Source organism: Hypanus sabinus, chromosome 3 (genome assembly GCF_030144855.1).
Source record: "Hypanus sabinus isolate sHypSab1 chromosome 3, sHypSab1.hap1, whole genome shotgun sequence".
Taxonomy (NCBI): Eukaryota; Metazoa; Chordata; class Chondrichthyes; order Myliobatiformes; family Dasyatidae; genus Hypanus; species Hypanus sabinus.
The window spans coordinates 179486736-179502056 of NC_082708.1; the positions used below are offsets into that span (position 1 = coordinate 179486736).

A 15321-nucleotide genomic window follows, 5' to 3' on the forward strand; every position below is an offset into this window, starting at 1 on the left:
TGAGGGCTTCCTCCAAGCACTCTTGTTTTTCTCCCACACTCCAAAGAGACATGGGTTAGTAGGTTACTTGCTTGGTGTAATTGAGATTGACATGGTGGTGATATCTCCTTACCAAAGGAGATGTAAGGCGCTCTTTCCTTCTGCTGGCCTGTGGGTCACCATTGAGCAAGGCTTGGCACCTATGTGGCAACCCCGCCTCCCCCATGGGAGCAGGTGGTGGATGCTCGTATGAGCAGCCGGTGCATATCACAAGTCCCGGCTATGAGACCACTGACGTTAGCAGCCAGTCTCTGAGGAGTTTTGGAAAGCCACTGCTCGGGAGAAGGCAATGGCAAATCACTACTGTAGAAAAATTTGCCAAGGACGATCATGGTCAACAGATGGCAGATGATGATGATAAGTGTAATTGGGCGGCGTGGGCTCGTTGGGCCAGGAGGGCCTGTTACAGTGCCGCATAAAAAATGACCCACAGACTATTTACTCTTTTCAATAGGTTTCAATAGGTACACTTAATGTCAGAGAAATGTACCATCCTGAAACACTTCTTCGCAAAGATCCAGCGGTCGTGGAGCATACGGATCCCTTCTTTGTAGAAGTCGGCGTCTTGGACCTCCAGAAGTGGTCCACAGCACAGGGTGATTGATAAGTTTGTGGCCTAAGGTAGAAGGAGATGAGTTATTAACTTCAAACTTTCTGCATAATCACTCAAAGAGTTGAATTGCATGTACATTTAACAAGAGCTGTATAACTCATCTCCTTCTCCAACTTCTGTTTTCATCCTGTTTTGCAGATTCAACTGAGACCTCCTTAGTTACTAGGTCATGTTGATCTTGTATTTCTCGGATAGTCCAGCCTCATCTATACTTGGTTCAATATGAAGTCTGTCTGCAGTGCCAGCGACCGCAACTGGTTCTATGTAATACAAGTTGTACCAACTTTTGTTTCTTCCAGTGGCTTTGCCTAAGACTTCAGCTTTGTATGAGATGCCAGTGTTTTAGTGTACAAATTTCAGTTTGTCCTGTTTTAAGACTGAAACTTCCATGTTGTCTTTGCACTTGTGATGATTTCTGTTCAGGCAGCTCTGTGGAGTTCTCAATTGCACTCTCTTCTGCACTGTCTGTGCTGCTGCTGAGCAACTCTGCTGGGTCCTTAGCCGCACTCTCCTCATCCCGGTCTGTGCTATGCGACAGTGTACCAGGTAAATGCTTTTCACCTTTTGTATCACTCACCATGGAGTTCTGTTGCTCTTCAGTTCGTGCTTTACGCACATAGTCTGGAATGATGCACTCTCACATATGTACCTCCATGTCTCACAAATACCACAACCAATGACAACTCTAGGACCTTTCCATTCTGTACAGTCTTGCTCTTTGTGCCCTGTGCCATATTTGCCATTTGTAGGACCTATGTTCTCTGCACTCTTCAGATTCTCTCCTGAACCCTCTGCTTCAGTGAAAGCCTTCCTTGATGCATGCGGTGCTGAAATATGTCTCCCAAGCCACTCTTCCTTGTAGTGCCCTCTAGAGTAGGTGGCCTGTCAACCAGTACAGAGGGAAGGTTTCGATTCTGGCAGAATGCTGATTGATATGGGCTATAGCCATGTACATTGTGCATGGTTTTCTTTGCCATTAGGACCCAAACCAAGGCTGTGTTCCAATCACAGCCACTGCTTTTCCTTGCCTTCAGCATTATTTCAGTAAGTGTTTGTGTCACTCCAGAAATCCATTACTTCAAGGACTATATATTGCTGCTGCCTTTGTTTCAATGTTAAAGTTTTCGGCACATCTCTGAATTCACTATTATTAAATTCACCACCATTATCACTGAATACTTTACGAGGTGGGCCATGCACACTTATCCAGGAATGGATGAAATTTTTACTATTTCTGAGGTTTTCTTTGTGTTTACAATACTACCAGCACTGAAACATGTGAACTTGTCAATGATGTGGAGATGCTACACGCCTTCATAGACCTTCACGTAGGTCTATGGCTACTGTTCCATTGTACTCAGATGCTGGTGGTAGACCTGGCTTGGGCTTTCCAAACTATCGGCATGTCTCACAGCTGTCAATTATCTGCTTTAGAATAGAAAAATAATCTGCATCTTTGTTTCCAAAACTGAAAAGTTTCTGAAGTCTGTCAATTGAAGCATATCCAACTTCTTGTGAAGGTTGAGCAACACTTTGCATTTCTCATCTATGGTCATGTTTTGCGTGATAGTACTTCATTCTCACATTGGTTCTCTGTAGTGTCTTTTATCTAGAATGTTCTCACAGTAATATGCAGAGCCAGTGAGCTCAAGAGACACTGGCCTATTTTTTTTGCAGGAATTTTCACACTTTTGGTGGAATGTACCATCTTTCCATCTCCAAATTTGAAAGCTTTGCTAATAGATGTCTAAGTGTTCACCATTTACTGCTCTTCATTCTGGTTTAGTTCACTTACGTAGCTTTCCCCACCCACTGTGTGCGTGCATGCAGATCTTGGAGATTCCATCATCAAAATCTCTGCCTCAGATGTCTCTGAATCAGTAAGTGATTCCTTCGCAAACAATGTGATATGGCACTTCTACATCTTCAGATTTGTTATTTTCTTCAGCTAGCCTAACTTGTTCAATTCTGTGCAGACAGTTTCTTGCTCAGTGGTAAGAACTTTGAAATACTGCACATTTCGATTTCTTCCTGTACTTGTCTATTAAATTTGTGCCAGGTAATGAGACCCTTGTCAGGCCCTTCTGGCATCTACACTTGCAATACTCTTATTTCTGCTCAGTGAAATATGTCAGTCCTTGACTCAAACTAATTCTGACTGTTGTTTCAGCAGCCATTCTTCCAAAAATCCTCTTCAGTGCTGATTTCATAGATGTAAATATAAGTTCTCTGCATTCAGTTAATGCTAGCTGTATGTCTAGACATGCAGTATCCAACAATTTAAAAGCTAATACAGTGTCAGGAAGTTTCATTTTGCATTATGCATGCGAGTGTACTTTTGTTCAAAATCAATAATATATCAGCCATATTTTTAAAACTTAAAAAGTCTGCCATATTTAAAAATGTTGTCAGTCTAAATCCGATGTGTTTCTTTCTTTTAAAATAAAAACAGTCAAGTGTATTTATTAGTGTACTCATACTGACATCTCTGTTTAAGTTTTCCACTGAAATTCCCATTGCAGTCTTTCTTACCGTTCCTGAAAGCAGCAATACAACAGACAAGGCTTGCTTCATCTTCTCTAGTTCTGTAACATGAAATCAAATTCCAGTTTCATTTTCCAGCTTTCATAAGGTTTGCTCTCATCAAGTGCCAGTAGGATCCTATAAAGGGAAATTGTCGTCTGCTACCACTGTTAACACCCAAGCAACAAGGACACTTCTTTTAATTTAAACAACTTTACTTTCAACATCTCCCTTCAATACCTAACGGCCGCCACCTTTACATCCCACAATTCCTCTCCCACCACATGCGTGCACAAGCACATGCACAACAGGAAGAGTATGCATGTGTACTAAATACTTACATAGTCCAAGTGAACAGAACTCAACACTAGCCACCTTCCTATTTTAACCAATATACAGTACTGTGCGAAAGTCTTAAGCAGCCTAGCTATATATGTGTGGCTAAAAATTTTGTAAAAGTGATCAAGTGCATTGGCTACCCTGGTTTCACAGGTGAGATGTTTGGTGATAGTTGTTCAGAGACTTTTTCAAGCTGGCTCGGTTGAGATCCCCCGTGGTGAAAGGGAAGGTATTAGGGTGCGAAGTCTTGTGCCTGCTGATTACGTTGCTCAGCTCCAGTGCCAGCTGATGTTGGCCTGAGGCTGAATGTACATCACTACCAGGATGACAGCAGATAAAATGGATGACACTTGATAGCTCGATGTTCCAGGTGGGTGAACAGGACTGAGACAGCTGTCATGTCTATGCACCATGATTTATTAACTACTATCCCAACTGTCTTTAAAAACCCAACCAACATGTCTTTATGGAGGATGGGGAAAAGTCTGAGCTGCTGCATTGCTGGATGGAGAGAGGGAGAGGGAGAGGGAGAGGGAGAGAGGGAGAGAGGGAGAGAGGGAGAGAGGGAGAGAGAGAGAGAGAGAGAGAGAGAGAGAGAGAGAGAGAGAGAGACTGAGACTGAGACTGAGACTGTGTTTCCATGAAGCAAAGGACACAGCAGTCCCTGATGCTGCCCGGGTACTGCAGTCTTGCCCTAAGGTCTTCAGTTTTATTTTCCAGAGACTCTACGTTCACCGCCAGGCTAGTCGGGAGTGGTGGTCTAAAGCCTCTGAACTTGTAGACCATGCAGCATCCCCACTTCTGTTTTCCTGAGGAGGAAGTGCACGAGTGACCTGAGTTTGCCATTTCGGAACTGTTGATTTTGACGATCGTTGGGCTTTTTAAATATCTTAAAAGCAATGCTGCTTTACCGAAGTACCCATGACTGTGACTTTGGATTTCAGCTGTAGCAGTCCTAAGTGAGAATATTTGATGATTCTCATCAGAGCTGCATGTAAAGAGTTGTGGGTGCCATCTTTGATTATATGATTAGTTGTAAGTGATGGGTTTAATATGCAGCCATTGGTCCATGAAGAGAAGGGGGTTTACAACATTTTTTTAATGTCATAGACCCCTCCCATTAACCAAGTGGTCCATGGACCCCAGGTTGGGACCCGTTAGCGTCTTTGGGGAAAAGATGAGATTAGTAAAATTTAAGAACACAAAAAATCTTGCTTTGCTTTGTGCTCTATCTACGTGTTTGCCTGTGCTGGGTCCCACATGTGTTTCTGAAGATGATTGCATCCCTATTAACATTAAAGAGGAGAAGAAAACAAACTCTGGCAAAGCATACAGACATTGTGAAAGTGCATCTTGAAGTAATTGTTTTTGAAAAGGTGCGGTACAAATGTTCCAAGGAGAGCCAAGTGGATTACAAGGGAGATGTTTGTTCACTGGGACTCCTTTTTTTTAATGTGTTATGCAAGTCAGACAAAAGGGAGACATGCAGAACATAAAATAAATTGGGTTCCCCAACAGCTTGGAAAACCCAAGGCCAAATGGTGCTTCTAATTGATAGCAGGTTCCATGTAACTTTTGCTGTGCCAGCTTTGCTGGTATGGGGTTGGGTATTTGCTACAGGACGTGGGCGTACAGTTTTTATGGATAGGCAGGGTAGAACAGTAGTTAGCACAATGCTTTACAATACAGGTGAGCTGCGTTCCATTTCCGCCACCGTGGAGTTTGTCCGTTCTTCCTTGTAACCACATGGGTTTCCTCCGGATGCTCTGGTCTCCTCCCATGGTCCAAACTGGTCATTGTAAATTGGTAAACAAAAACACAAAATGCTAGCAGAACTCAGCAGGCCAGACAGCATCTAAGGGAGGAGGTAGTGACGACGTTTCGGGCTGAAACCCTTCATCAGGAGTTCCCTTCATCAACCCTCCTGATGAAGATAGGCACAAGAATACGAGGAAGATGGAGGGATATGGACATTGTGTAGGTAGGAGGGATTAGTTTTTTGGATGATTTTGGTTTACTTTTTAGCTGGTTTGGCACAACGTTGTGGGCCAAATGGCTTGTTCCTGAGCTGTACTGTTCTATGTTCTACACATTGATTGTAAATCTGCATTGATTTTCTTGCATGCTGTTCATACAAGGCAGACTATTAAATGGAGCATTGAGCAAGAGAAGGTAAAACACTCCTATTGTAACAGCTACAGAGAAAGTGCAGTGCAGGTAGACAGCAAGGTACATGGTCATGTTAATGAGGTGGATGGTGATGGTTACATTTCCATGGTCGAGAAAGTCCCACTATCTAATGCAGCATTCAGGCAGTGCTATGTTGATACAGTCCTGTAATTGAAAGTACTACATATGGTTATACTGCAGTCAACCTCAAGCCACTCAGTTTATAATTCTGTCATGGAAATCTGTAACACTGAATACATTTAGTCTTGTCAGTAAGCATCATTGCCAGAGAACAGCCATAAAAGCTGTGAGATTGTTATAAACTCCCGAGTGGTTCAGTAACATTGTTCTTCAAAAAGGGAGCCTGCAGCAGATTCTTGTTCAGTGACTCTAGTCCCAGTCTGCATGATTAAACTGTGACACCTGTCACATTCTAGGGCAAATTATTCATTTTAGACTCTATCCCACAGCCCAGGGCTGCTTTCCTCTTCAAGTATTTATTTTGATCTTTTTTGAAATTTCCTTCTATGATGGCAAAGTATTGTGTGTTTAAAACTTTTCTATGTTGCTCTAACACTTTAACAATTACTTCCCCATTGATTTCCAGATGCACTTGGGGTTTCTGTTTGTCTGCTACTGAGATCACTTCTGTTACGTTCTCTTACTCTTGCCTAGGGAGGGTTGTCTGTGTTTTCTTTCAAGTAATGTTTTTTACTGAAATATGAGCATCTGTGACAAAGATGGCATTTACATTCAGTGGCCATTTCCTTAGTTACACCTGTACACTTGCTTGTTAATGCAAATATCTAATCAGCCAATCATGTGGCAGAAACACAATGTATAAAAGCATGCAGACATGGTCAAGAGGTTCAGTTGTTATTCAGACCAAATATCAGAATGGGGTAGAAGTGCTACATTGACCATGGAATGATTGTTGGTGCCTGACAGAAACTGCTGATGTCCTGGGATTTTCGTGCACAACGATCTCTGGAGTTTATAAAGAATGGTGCGAGAAACAAAAAAAAATTCCAGTGAGTGGCAGTCCTGTGGGTGAAAATGCCTTGTTAATGGGAGGAGGCAGAGAGAATGGCCAAGCTGGTTTAGGCCGACAGGAAGGCAACAGTAACTCAAATGAACATGCATTACAACAGTGGTGGGCAGAAGAGCATCTCTGAATGTTCAACACATCGAACCTGGAAGTGGCAGGCCATGAACTTGCTTCTCATCCCTCCAGCAGGTGGTGCCAGTGAGTTGCTTCCTTGAGTCCTACAATGCAAGCGGGTTGGAATTTGCAAGGTTTTTAATCCATTGAAATTTTATAATCTTCCTTTTCAATGAAGGAGCAATGCTGTTATGACTGAAAGCAGAGTGAAACTGATGTTGCAGAAATAAAAACAAGACTTCACCAAACAGAAAATGCTGGGATGCACCTTGACAGGTCAGGCAACCACCTACTGAGCTAGTAAGTGGACTTGGCCTTTGTTCAGCTCTTTGCACACACTTATCTGGGTTGGATATCATCCAGTCCTTTGGTACATCCTGCTAAATGTAAGGCTGCCTTCCTTACACTGCACTTTCTCTGAAGCTTCAGGTTTAAATTTAGAGATAGTGGTAACAGGTCCTTTCGACCCAATGTTCCCGCACTGCCCAATTGTACACATGTGACCAATTAACCCAGTAACCTGTACGTCTTTGAAATGTATAGGTTGTAACTAAAGCAAACCCACGCAGTTGCAGGAAGAACACTTAAAAGCTCCTTGCACACAGCGACGGAATCGAACCTGGATTACTGTCGCCGTAATAACCTATGCTAGTCCCTACACTAGAGAGCCACTGCAAGCTGTTGCACTTTATTCTGCATCTGCTATTGCTTTACCTTGTAGTTCCTCAATGCACCGTGTGATGAGTTGATCTGTTTCAAACAGTAACGTGAAACAAGTGTTTGACTCCCTTTGTTTCTGTGACCATAAACCAGTCTCAATTCCCTGGAACTTGAAGCAGGAGATGTTAGGGGTGTTTAGGAGGTCAGACAGTACCTGTGAAAACATGCATAAGGTTCCCGTTTTGGGTCAATGATCTTGCAGCAGAAGTGAGGAGAAACATTGTGTTGCAAGTTAGAGACAGTGGAGGGAACAGAGGGAATATCTGTACACGGGTCTCAGGCACCTACTGTGGAGCTTTGGTGCCCAAGTCCTTCGTGCAGTACTGCAGTAATTTTATATATTGCATTGTGCTGCTGCTGAAAAAAAAACAAGTTTCATGAAATGCGTGAGCGATAATAAACCAGATTCTGGTTTGGGTCTCTGTCGCTGGCTGAGAGTGGGAAGGGGACAGGGCGAGGGGAATCTTGTTTGAGGGGGAGAAGGGGAAGGAAAGGGGAGGGAGCAAGAAACACCAAAGGGAAATTCTGTAATGATCGATAAACCAATTGTTTGGAACCAAGTGACGTTGCCTTGAGACTCGGGGAAAGGTGTGCCTGCCCCTGTGCCACTCTACCCCCTGCCCCGGCACTGCTTCTCTGCCACCCGTCCCACATTCCTCCTGCAGCGCTCCACACTCACTGCTCCAACATCCTTTGCCCCTGCCAAATTCATAAGCTCGCTCTCTGCTCCACGTTGACAAATACAGTACTGTATTAAAGACTTGGGCACCCTAGCTATGATAGAAGTACATATACGTATGTGTGTATATATACATATGTGTATATTTATATTCTAAACCTTTTGCACAGTACTGTATATCCTGTCTCTCCAATCTCTGCTACTAAGACGTAGCTCTTTCTTTGTAAAGATTAAATATCTTAATTATAATATGATTAATTATAAGGTGACACAATATGTAGGTAAGCCTACAATAGGAGAGGCTCTACTTGATCTGGTATTGGGAAGTGAACCTGGTCAGGTGTCAGGTCTCTCAGTGGGAGAGCATTTTGGAGATAGTGATCACAATTCTATCTCCTTTACCATGGCACTGGAGAAGGATAGGAGCAGATAAGTTAGGGAGTAAGGGGAATTATGAGGCTATCAGGCAGGAACTTGGAAGTTGGAAGCATAAATTGGAAACAGATGTTCTCAGTGAAAGAAATGTGCCAATTTTTAAGGGTTATGTGCATGGGGTTGTGCATGGGGTTCTGCATAGGTACGTTCCAATGTGACAGGGAAAGGATGGTAGGGTACAGGAACCGTGGTGTAGAAAGGCTGTTGTAAATCTAGTCAAGAAGAAAAGAAGAGCTTATGAAAGGTTCAAAAAACTAGGTAATGATAGAGAGCTAGAAGATTTTAAGACTAGCAGGAAGGAGCTTAAGAATGAAAATATGAGAACCAGAAGGGACCATGAGAAGGCTTTAGCAGACAGGAGTAAGGAAAACCCCAAGGCATTCTACAAGTATGTCAAGAGCAAGAGGATAAGATATGAGAGAATTGGAACAATCAAGTGTGACAGTGGAAAAGTGTGAATGGAACCTGAGGAGATAGCAGAGGTACTAAATGAATACTTTGCTTCAGTATTCTCTACGGAAAAGGATCTTGGCGAATCTAGGGATGACTTGCAGCAGACTGAAAAGCTTGAGCATGCAGATATAAAGGAAGAGGATGTGCTGGAGCTCAAGTCACTGGAACTGGACAGGATGTACCCCAGGCTACAGTGGGAGGCGAAGGAGGAAACTGCTGAACCTCTGGCAATGATCTTTGCATCATCAATGAGGACGGAAGAGTTTCCAGAGGATTGGAGGGTTGTGGATGTTATTCCCTCATTCAAGAAAGGGAGTAGAGATAGCCCAGGAAGTTATAGGCCAGTGACTCTTACTTCAGTGGTTGGTAAGTTGATGGAAAAGATCCTGAGAGGCAGGATTTATGAACAGTTGGAGTGGTATAATATGATTAGGAATAGTCAGTATGGCTTTGTCAAAGGCAGGTCATGCCTTACGAGCCTGATTGAATTTTTTAAGGATGTGACTAAACACATTGATGGAGGTAGAGTAGTAGATGTAGTGTGTATGGATTTCAGCAAGGCATTTGACAAGGTACCCCACGTGAGGCTTATTGAGAAAGTAAGAAGGCATAGGATCCAAGGGGACATAGCTTTGTGGATCCAGAATGGATCCACAATGTCTTTTGTGCCCACAGAAGACAAAGAGTGGTTGTAGATGGGTCATATTTTGCATGTAGGTCAGTGACCACTGATGTGCCTCAGGAATCTGTTCTGGGACCCCTTCTCTTCATGATTTTTATAAATGGCCTGGATGAGGAAGTGGAGGAATGGGTTACTAAATTTGCTGATGACACAAAGGTTGGGGGTGTTGTGGTTAGTGTGGAGGGCTGTCAGAGGTTACAGCAGGACATTGGTAGAATGCAAAGCTGGGCTGAGAAGTGGTAGATGGATTTCAACCCAGATAAGTGTGAGGTGGGTCATTTTGGTAGGTCAAATATGATGGCAGAATATAGCATTAATGGTAAGACTCTTGGCAGTGTGGAGGATCAGAGGGATCTTGGGGTCCGAGTCCATAGGACACTCAAAGCAGCTGCACAGGTTGACTCTGTAGTTAAGAAGGCGTACAGTGTATTGGTCTTCATCAACCGTGGGATTAAGTTTAAGAGCCGAGAGGTAATGTTGCAGCTATATAGGTCCCTGGTCAAAGCCCACTAGGAGTACTGTGCCCAGTTCTGGTCGCCTCACTACAGAAAGGATGTGGAAACCATAGAAAGGGTGCAGAGGAGATGTTGCCTGGATTGGGGAGCACGTCTTATGACAATAGGTTCAGTGAACTTGGCCATTTCTCCTTGGAGTGACGGAGGATGAGAGGTGACCTGATAGAGGTGTCCAAGATAATGAGAGGCATTGATTTTGTGGATAGTCAGATGCTTTTTTCCAGGGCTGAAATGGCTAGCACGAGAGGGCATATTTTTAAGGTGCTTGAAAGTAAGTACAGAGGAGATGTCAGGGGTAAGTTTTTTATGCAGAGAGTGGTGAGTGCATGGAATGGGCTGCCGACGGTGGTGGTGGAGGCAGAAACGATAGGGTCTTTTAAGAGACTCCTGGATAAGTACATGAAGCTTAGAAAAATAGAGGGCTAGGGGTAAGCCTAGGTAGTTCTAAGGTAAGGACATGTTCAGCACAGCTTTGTGGGCGAAAAGGCCTGGATTGTGCTGTAGGTTTTTTATGTTTCTGTTAGATCATTTTTGTTTGTTGCATATAAATTGAAACATACAGTGAAATGTCATTTGTGTCAATGACCAACACAGTCTGCGGATTGTGATTGGGCAGCCCACAAGTGTCACCACACTTCCAATGCCAATGTACCATGCTCATAACTTACTGACTCTAACCATGTGTGTTTGGAATGTGGGAAGAAACCAGGGCACTGGAGGAAACCCAGTGGTCATGGGGAAGATGGAAATACTCCTTGCAGTCAGTGGTGGGTATCAAAATCCTGATTGGTGATTGCTGGCGTTATAAAGAAATTGCGCTAACTACTATGCTACCCCCACAGATCTACAGATGCTGCCTACTATACTGAGTACCTTCAGTTTGATTTTTTTTTTCAGATTTCCAGCATCTGCAGTATTTTGCTTTTCAATTAGTGACCGAGCTGGAAGTAGCTGAAGTCAATTCTGTTCATTGGTCAAAGATAATGAACTGGAAAATATGCATGTTTTAAGAGAATATTTAAAGGGAAGCTCTATCAGATCACATTTAATTGGAGGTGGTTTCCAAAAAAGGTTAGGCATGTGAAGGCAAGTTTTAGGAGGACAAAGCTAATGTAGGGTAATGTAGAAGAATAGCTGTACATCATAGAAACAGGTCTTTCAGCCGAGTGAGTCTGGTCCAACTATCAGAATCAGAATCAGACTTTAATCGCCAAGTACCTGTGCACATACAAGGAATTTACTTCCGGCAGATGTTGTCTCTCTGCTCATAACAGATGATAATATAAATATAAATGAAAATATAGATTATACATACAGGTAGTGCAATCCAAGTAATAGTTAGCTGACAGTTAACCGGCAGTTAACTGTTCAGCAAAGTGACCGCAGTAGGGAAAAAACTTCTCCAGTGCCTATTAGTCTTAGTCTGGAGGGATCTGAAGCGCCTGCCAGACGGAAGCAGTTCAAACAGTCCGTGCGCAGGATGGAAGGAGTCCTTTATGATGTTCCCCTCCCTCTTCTTCAACCTGGAAGAGTACAGGTCCACAATAGAGGGCAGGGAGGCTCCAGTGATGCGCTTGGCAGTCCTCACTGTGCGCTGTAGTCTGGTTCTATCCTGCTTGGTGGCGGCTCCAAACCACACAGTGATGGAGGTGCACAGGACAGACTCAATGACTGCAGTGTAGAACTGCAGCAGCAATTCCTGAGGCAGACCGTATTTCCCCAAGAGCCGCAGGAAACACATCCGCTGCTGGGCCTTCTTCAGGATGGAGCTGATGTTCTGCTCCCACTTCAGATCCTGAGAGATGGTGGTTCCCAGGAACCTGAAGTTCTCCACGGTGGACACAGGGCTGCTGAGGACTGTGAGGGGGGACATAACGGGGGGATGTCTCCTGAAATCCACTATCATCTCCTTTGTCTTGAGCGTGTTCAGCTCCAGATTGTTCCGACTGCACCAGAGCGCCAGTTGGTCCACCTGCTGTCGATATGCAGACTCATCACTGTTCTGGATGAGTCCGATGACGGTGGTGTCGTCTGCAAACTTCAAAAGCTTCACATAGGGGTTGGAGGAGGTGCAGTCATTGGTGTAGAGGGAGAACAGCAGTGGAGAGAGGACACACCCCTGGGGGGCGCCGGTGTTGGTGATTCGAGTATCCGAGTATCAAGCACCCAATCGCACCTGACCTACTTTATTCTTCCCACATTCCCAAATGGTCAAATGGGAATTCAGTCTGAGATGAGAGGGACTTCAATGTGTGGATTCTGTAAGATTTGGCTTCTTGACTGAAAACTTATTGGAATGATTCAAAGTACATTTATTATCAAATTGTAGTGTGTATGCAGTGTACAGCTCTGGTATTTGTCTTTCCCCAAAGACAGCCACAAAACAAAGAAAAACCACGGAGAAAAAGAAAAACATCAACCCCTCCCCACATGCAAAAAAAAAACTGTGTAAATGGCAAGAAAGAAAACTACGTAATATAAAACAAAAATCGAGAGAGTACAGGCCTATTTAGTTCATAATGTGAGCTACAGAGTCGAATCCCCAACCTGCATTGATTAAACCTTGCTTTGGCATCATCCTCTGACTTGATAAATTCTCTCCTTTCTGAGCAGGGTTTTAAATACTTTCGCCTGGGGAAGGGAATGATGAGTGACCTAAGGCGCAGGCTGCCTTTCTATCTCTCAGACTACACCGATGGTGAGTACATGGTTCTTTCTTATCAATTGACTCGTGAACATTGTGACTGTAGCAGTGGCCACTTCCCTTCAGTAGCAATATATTTCAAAGACTCCTGATTTATTTTTAGGGTGAACTTGCGTATTGATACTGTGACCAGCATTTACGGCCAACCCCTCTCCATGGCTTCTTGCCTCCAAACAGTATGGGTGACGAGTGCATAGGAGTAAAGTTCTGTTGATTATCCAGTCTGCCCCATGAGCTATGCAACACCTAGGAAGAACATTATGCCTTGACCCCAGAGGGACGTTGTCTCATTTGACTGTACTCGTGTGAGGTTGAATGAAAATTAAACTTGAATTTGATTTAATCGTATCAGTGCTATCCAATTACTCCCACACCTTTTCTCATTATTACACATTTTACCAATTTTTCTGTGAAGTCAACATTGAATCTGAGTTTTGGGATGGTACAGTACAGATTCTAACAACTCAATGTATTGTCTTTTGCCAGTTCTCTAGCTACCAACTTTTCTGGTGCGAAGACCAGTTTCTCCTTATTTAACAATAATAAACACAAAGGGATTCTGCAGAGGCTGAAATCCAGAGCAACATGCACAAAATGCTCAGCAGGTCAGGCAGCATCTACGGAGAGGAATGAAGTGTCGATGTTTTGGGCCAAGACCCTTCATCACAAGCAAGCTGCCTGACTTGCTGAGGACCTCCAATGTTCTGTGTGTGTTCCTTTTCACTCATTTGGTATAATTTCATAAAACTACGGAATTTAATAGCGGTGAGACAGATCTTTAACCCGTTGAATCTAAATCAGATATTGAATCGACTATACCTATACCCACTCTGTCTCCTTTAAAAATGCTGTTTCTAGGTTGTAGCTTTCCTTTCCAGAGCATCAGAGATGAATGGGTTTCCCTTCCTCCACTGTTAATGCTACCTTCGCCCACGTTGCCATTTCCCGAATATCTATCCACATCCCATCTTCCCACTGCCCTAACAGTGATAGTGTTCCTCTTGTCCTTACCTACCACCCCATAAGCTTCCTCATACAATTCATAATCCTCTGCCATCTACAAGGGGATCCTACTACCAAATATGTCTTCAACTTCCCCTACTCCGTCACTGCTTTCCACAGGGATCCACTTGTCCGTTCGTCCCTCCCCACTAATCTCCCTCCTGCCACTTTGGAAGGACCCAAACAGTCCTTCCAGGTGAGGCAGTACTTCACCCATGAATCTGCTTGCGTCATCTATTGTGTCCATAAGTTTCTGATGCAGACTCCCCTACATTGGAGAGACCTGTCATAAATTGAGGGACTTTGTGGGGCACCTCCGCTCCATTGCCAAAAGCAGAGCATTTTAATTCTGATTCCCATGCTTGTTCCAACATCTCGGTCCATGGCCTTCTCTTCAGACAAGATGAGGCCACACTCAGCGTGGAAGAGCAATGCCTTGTATTCCTTCTGAGTAGCCTCCAACCTGATGGCATGAATATTGATCCCTCCTTCCAGTAATGATTTCCCCCTCCTCCTCTTCTTCTATTCCCCACTCTGGCCGCTTACCTCTTCTCACCTGCCTATCACATCCGCTAGATCCCCTTCTCCTTCCCTTTCTCCAAAGACCCACTCTCCTCTCCTATCAGATTTCTTCAACTCCTGCCCTTGACCTTTCCCACCCTTCTGCTTTCACCTATTACCTTCCAGCTAGCCTCCTTCCCCTTCCACCAACTTGTTGTTCTGGAGACTTCCCCCTTCCTTTCCAGTCCTGAAGAAGGGTCTTGGCCGAAACATCAACTGTTCATTCATTTCCATGGATGCTGCCTGACCTGAATTCCTCCAGCATTTTGTGTGTGCTGCTTTAGATTTCAAGCATCTGCCGAATTTCCTGTGCTTAGACATTAAAATTTATTAATTGTGTCTTTAAGCAGTGCTTTTTTTTTGTATGGAGACCATTCTAGTTGTGACTTTCCAGATTGTGTAATCTGATTTAGGGAAGAAACCTATCTTCCCATTAGTTCACTTTTTACAATTGCTAATTGGGATTTGGTGCTAATTTTTTGTTCCATGGCAAATGCAACTGAGGGAACGTGTGGAATTTCTTTGTCATTTATGCCACAGCCATTAATGAACCCATTAAAAGAGAACTACAGTACTTTGTGTTTATTTCAAGTGTTTTCTTGTTCTGTAAAACTCCCTTTGCTGCTCCCTACCCCTGGGTCAGTGGTTTTATTGTCCATGGAGTTTGCTAATGTTTGGCCTTGGAAGCAATTTGGTCCATCTAGAACAGAATACAAAACTGAATT

General features: G+C 43.7%; 1 protein-coding gene across 8 annotated transcripts in view; it reads left to right on the forward strand.

Annotated features, from left to right (window-relative positions):
• Positions 1-15321, forward strand: part of slc4a11 (solute carrier family 4 member 11) — a 284841-nt gene that overhangs the window by 199106 nt on the left and 70414 nt on the right. For all 8 annotated transcript variants that reach the window (XM_059965729.1, XM_059965724.1, XM_059965725.1 and 5 more), the window contains one exon: positions 12943-13027. In XM_059965729.1, the coding sequence (XP_059821712.1) occupies positions 12943-13027 (85 nt within the window). The remainder of the gene's footprint in view (positions 1-12942; positions 13028-15321) is intronic.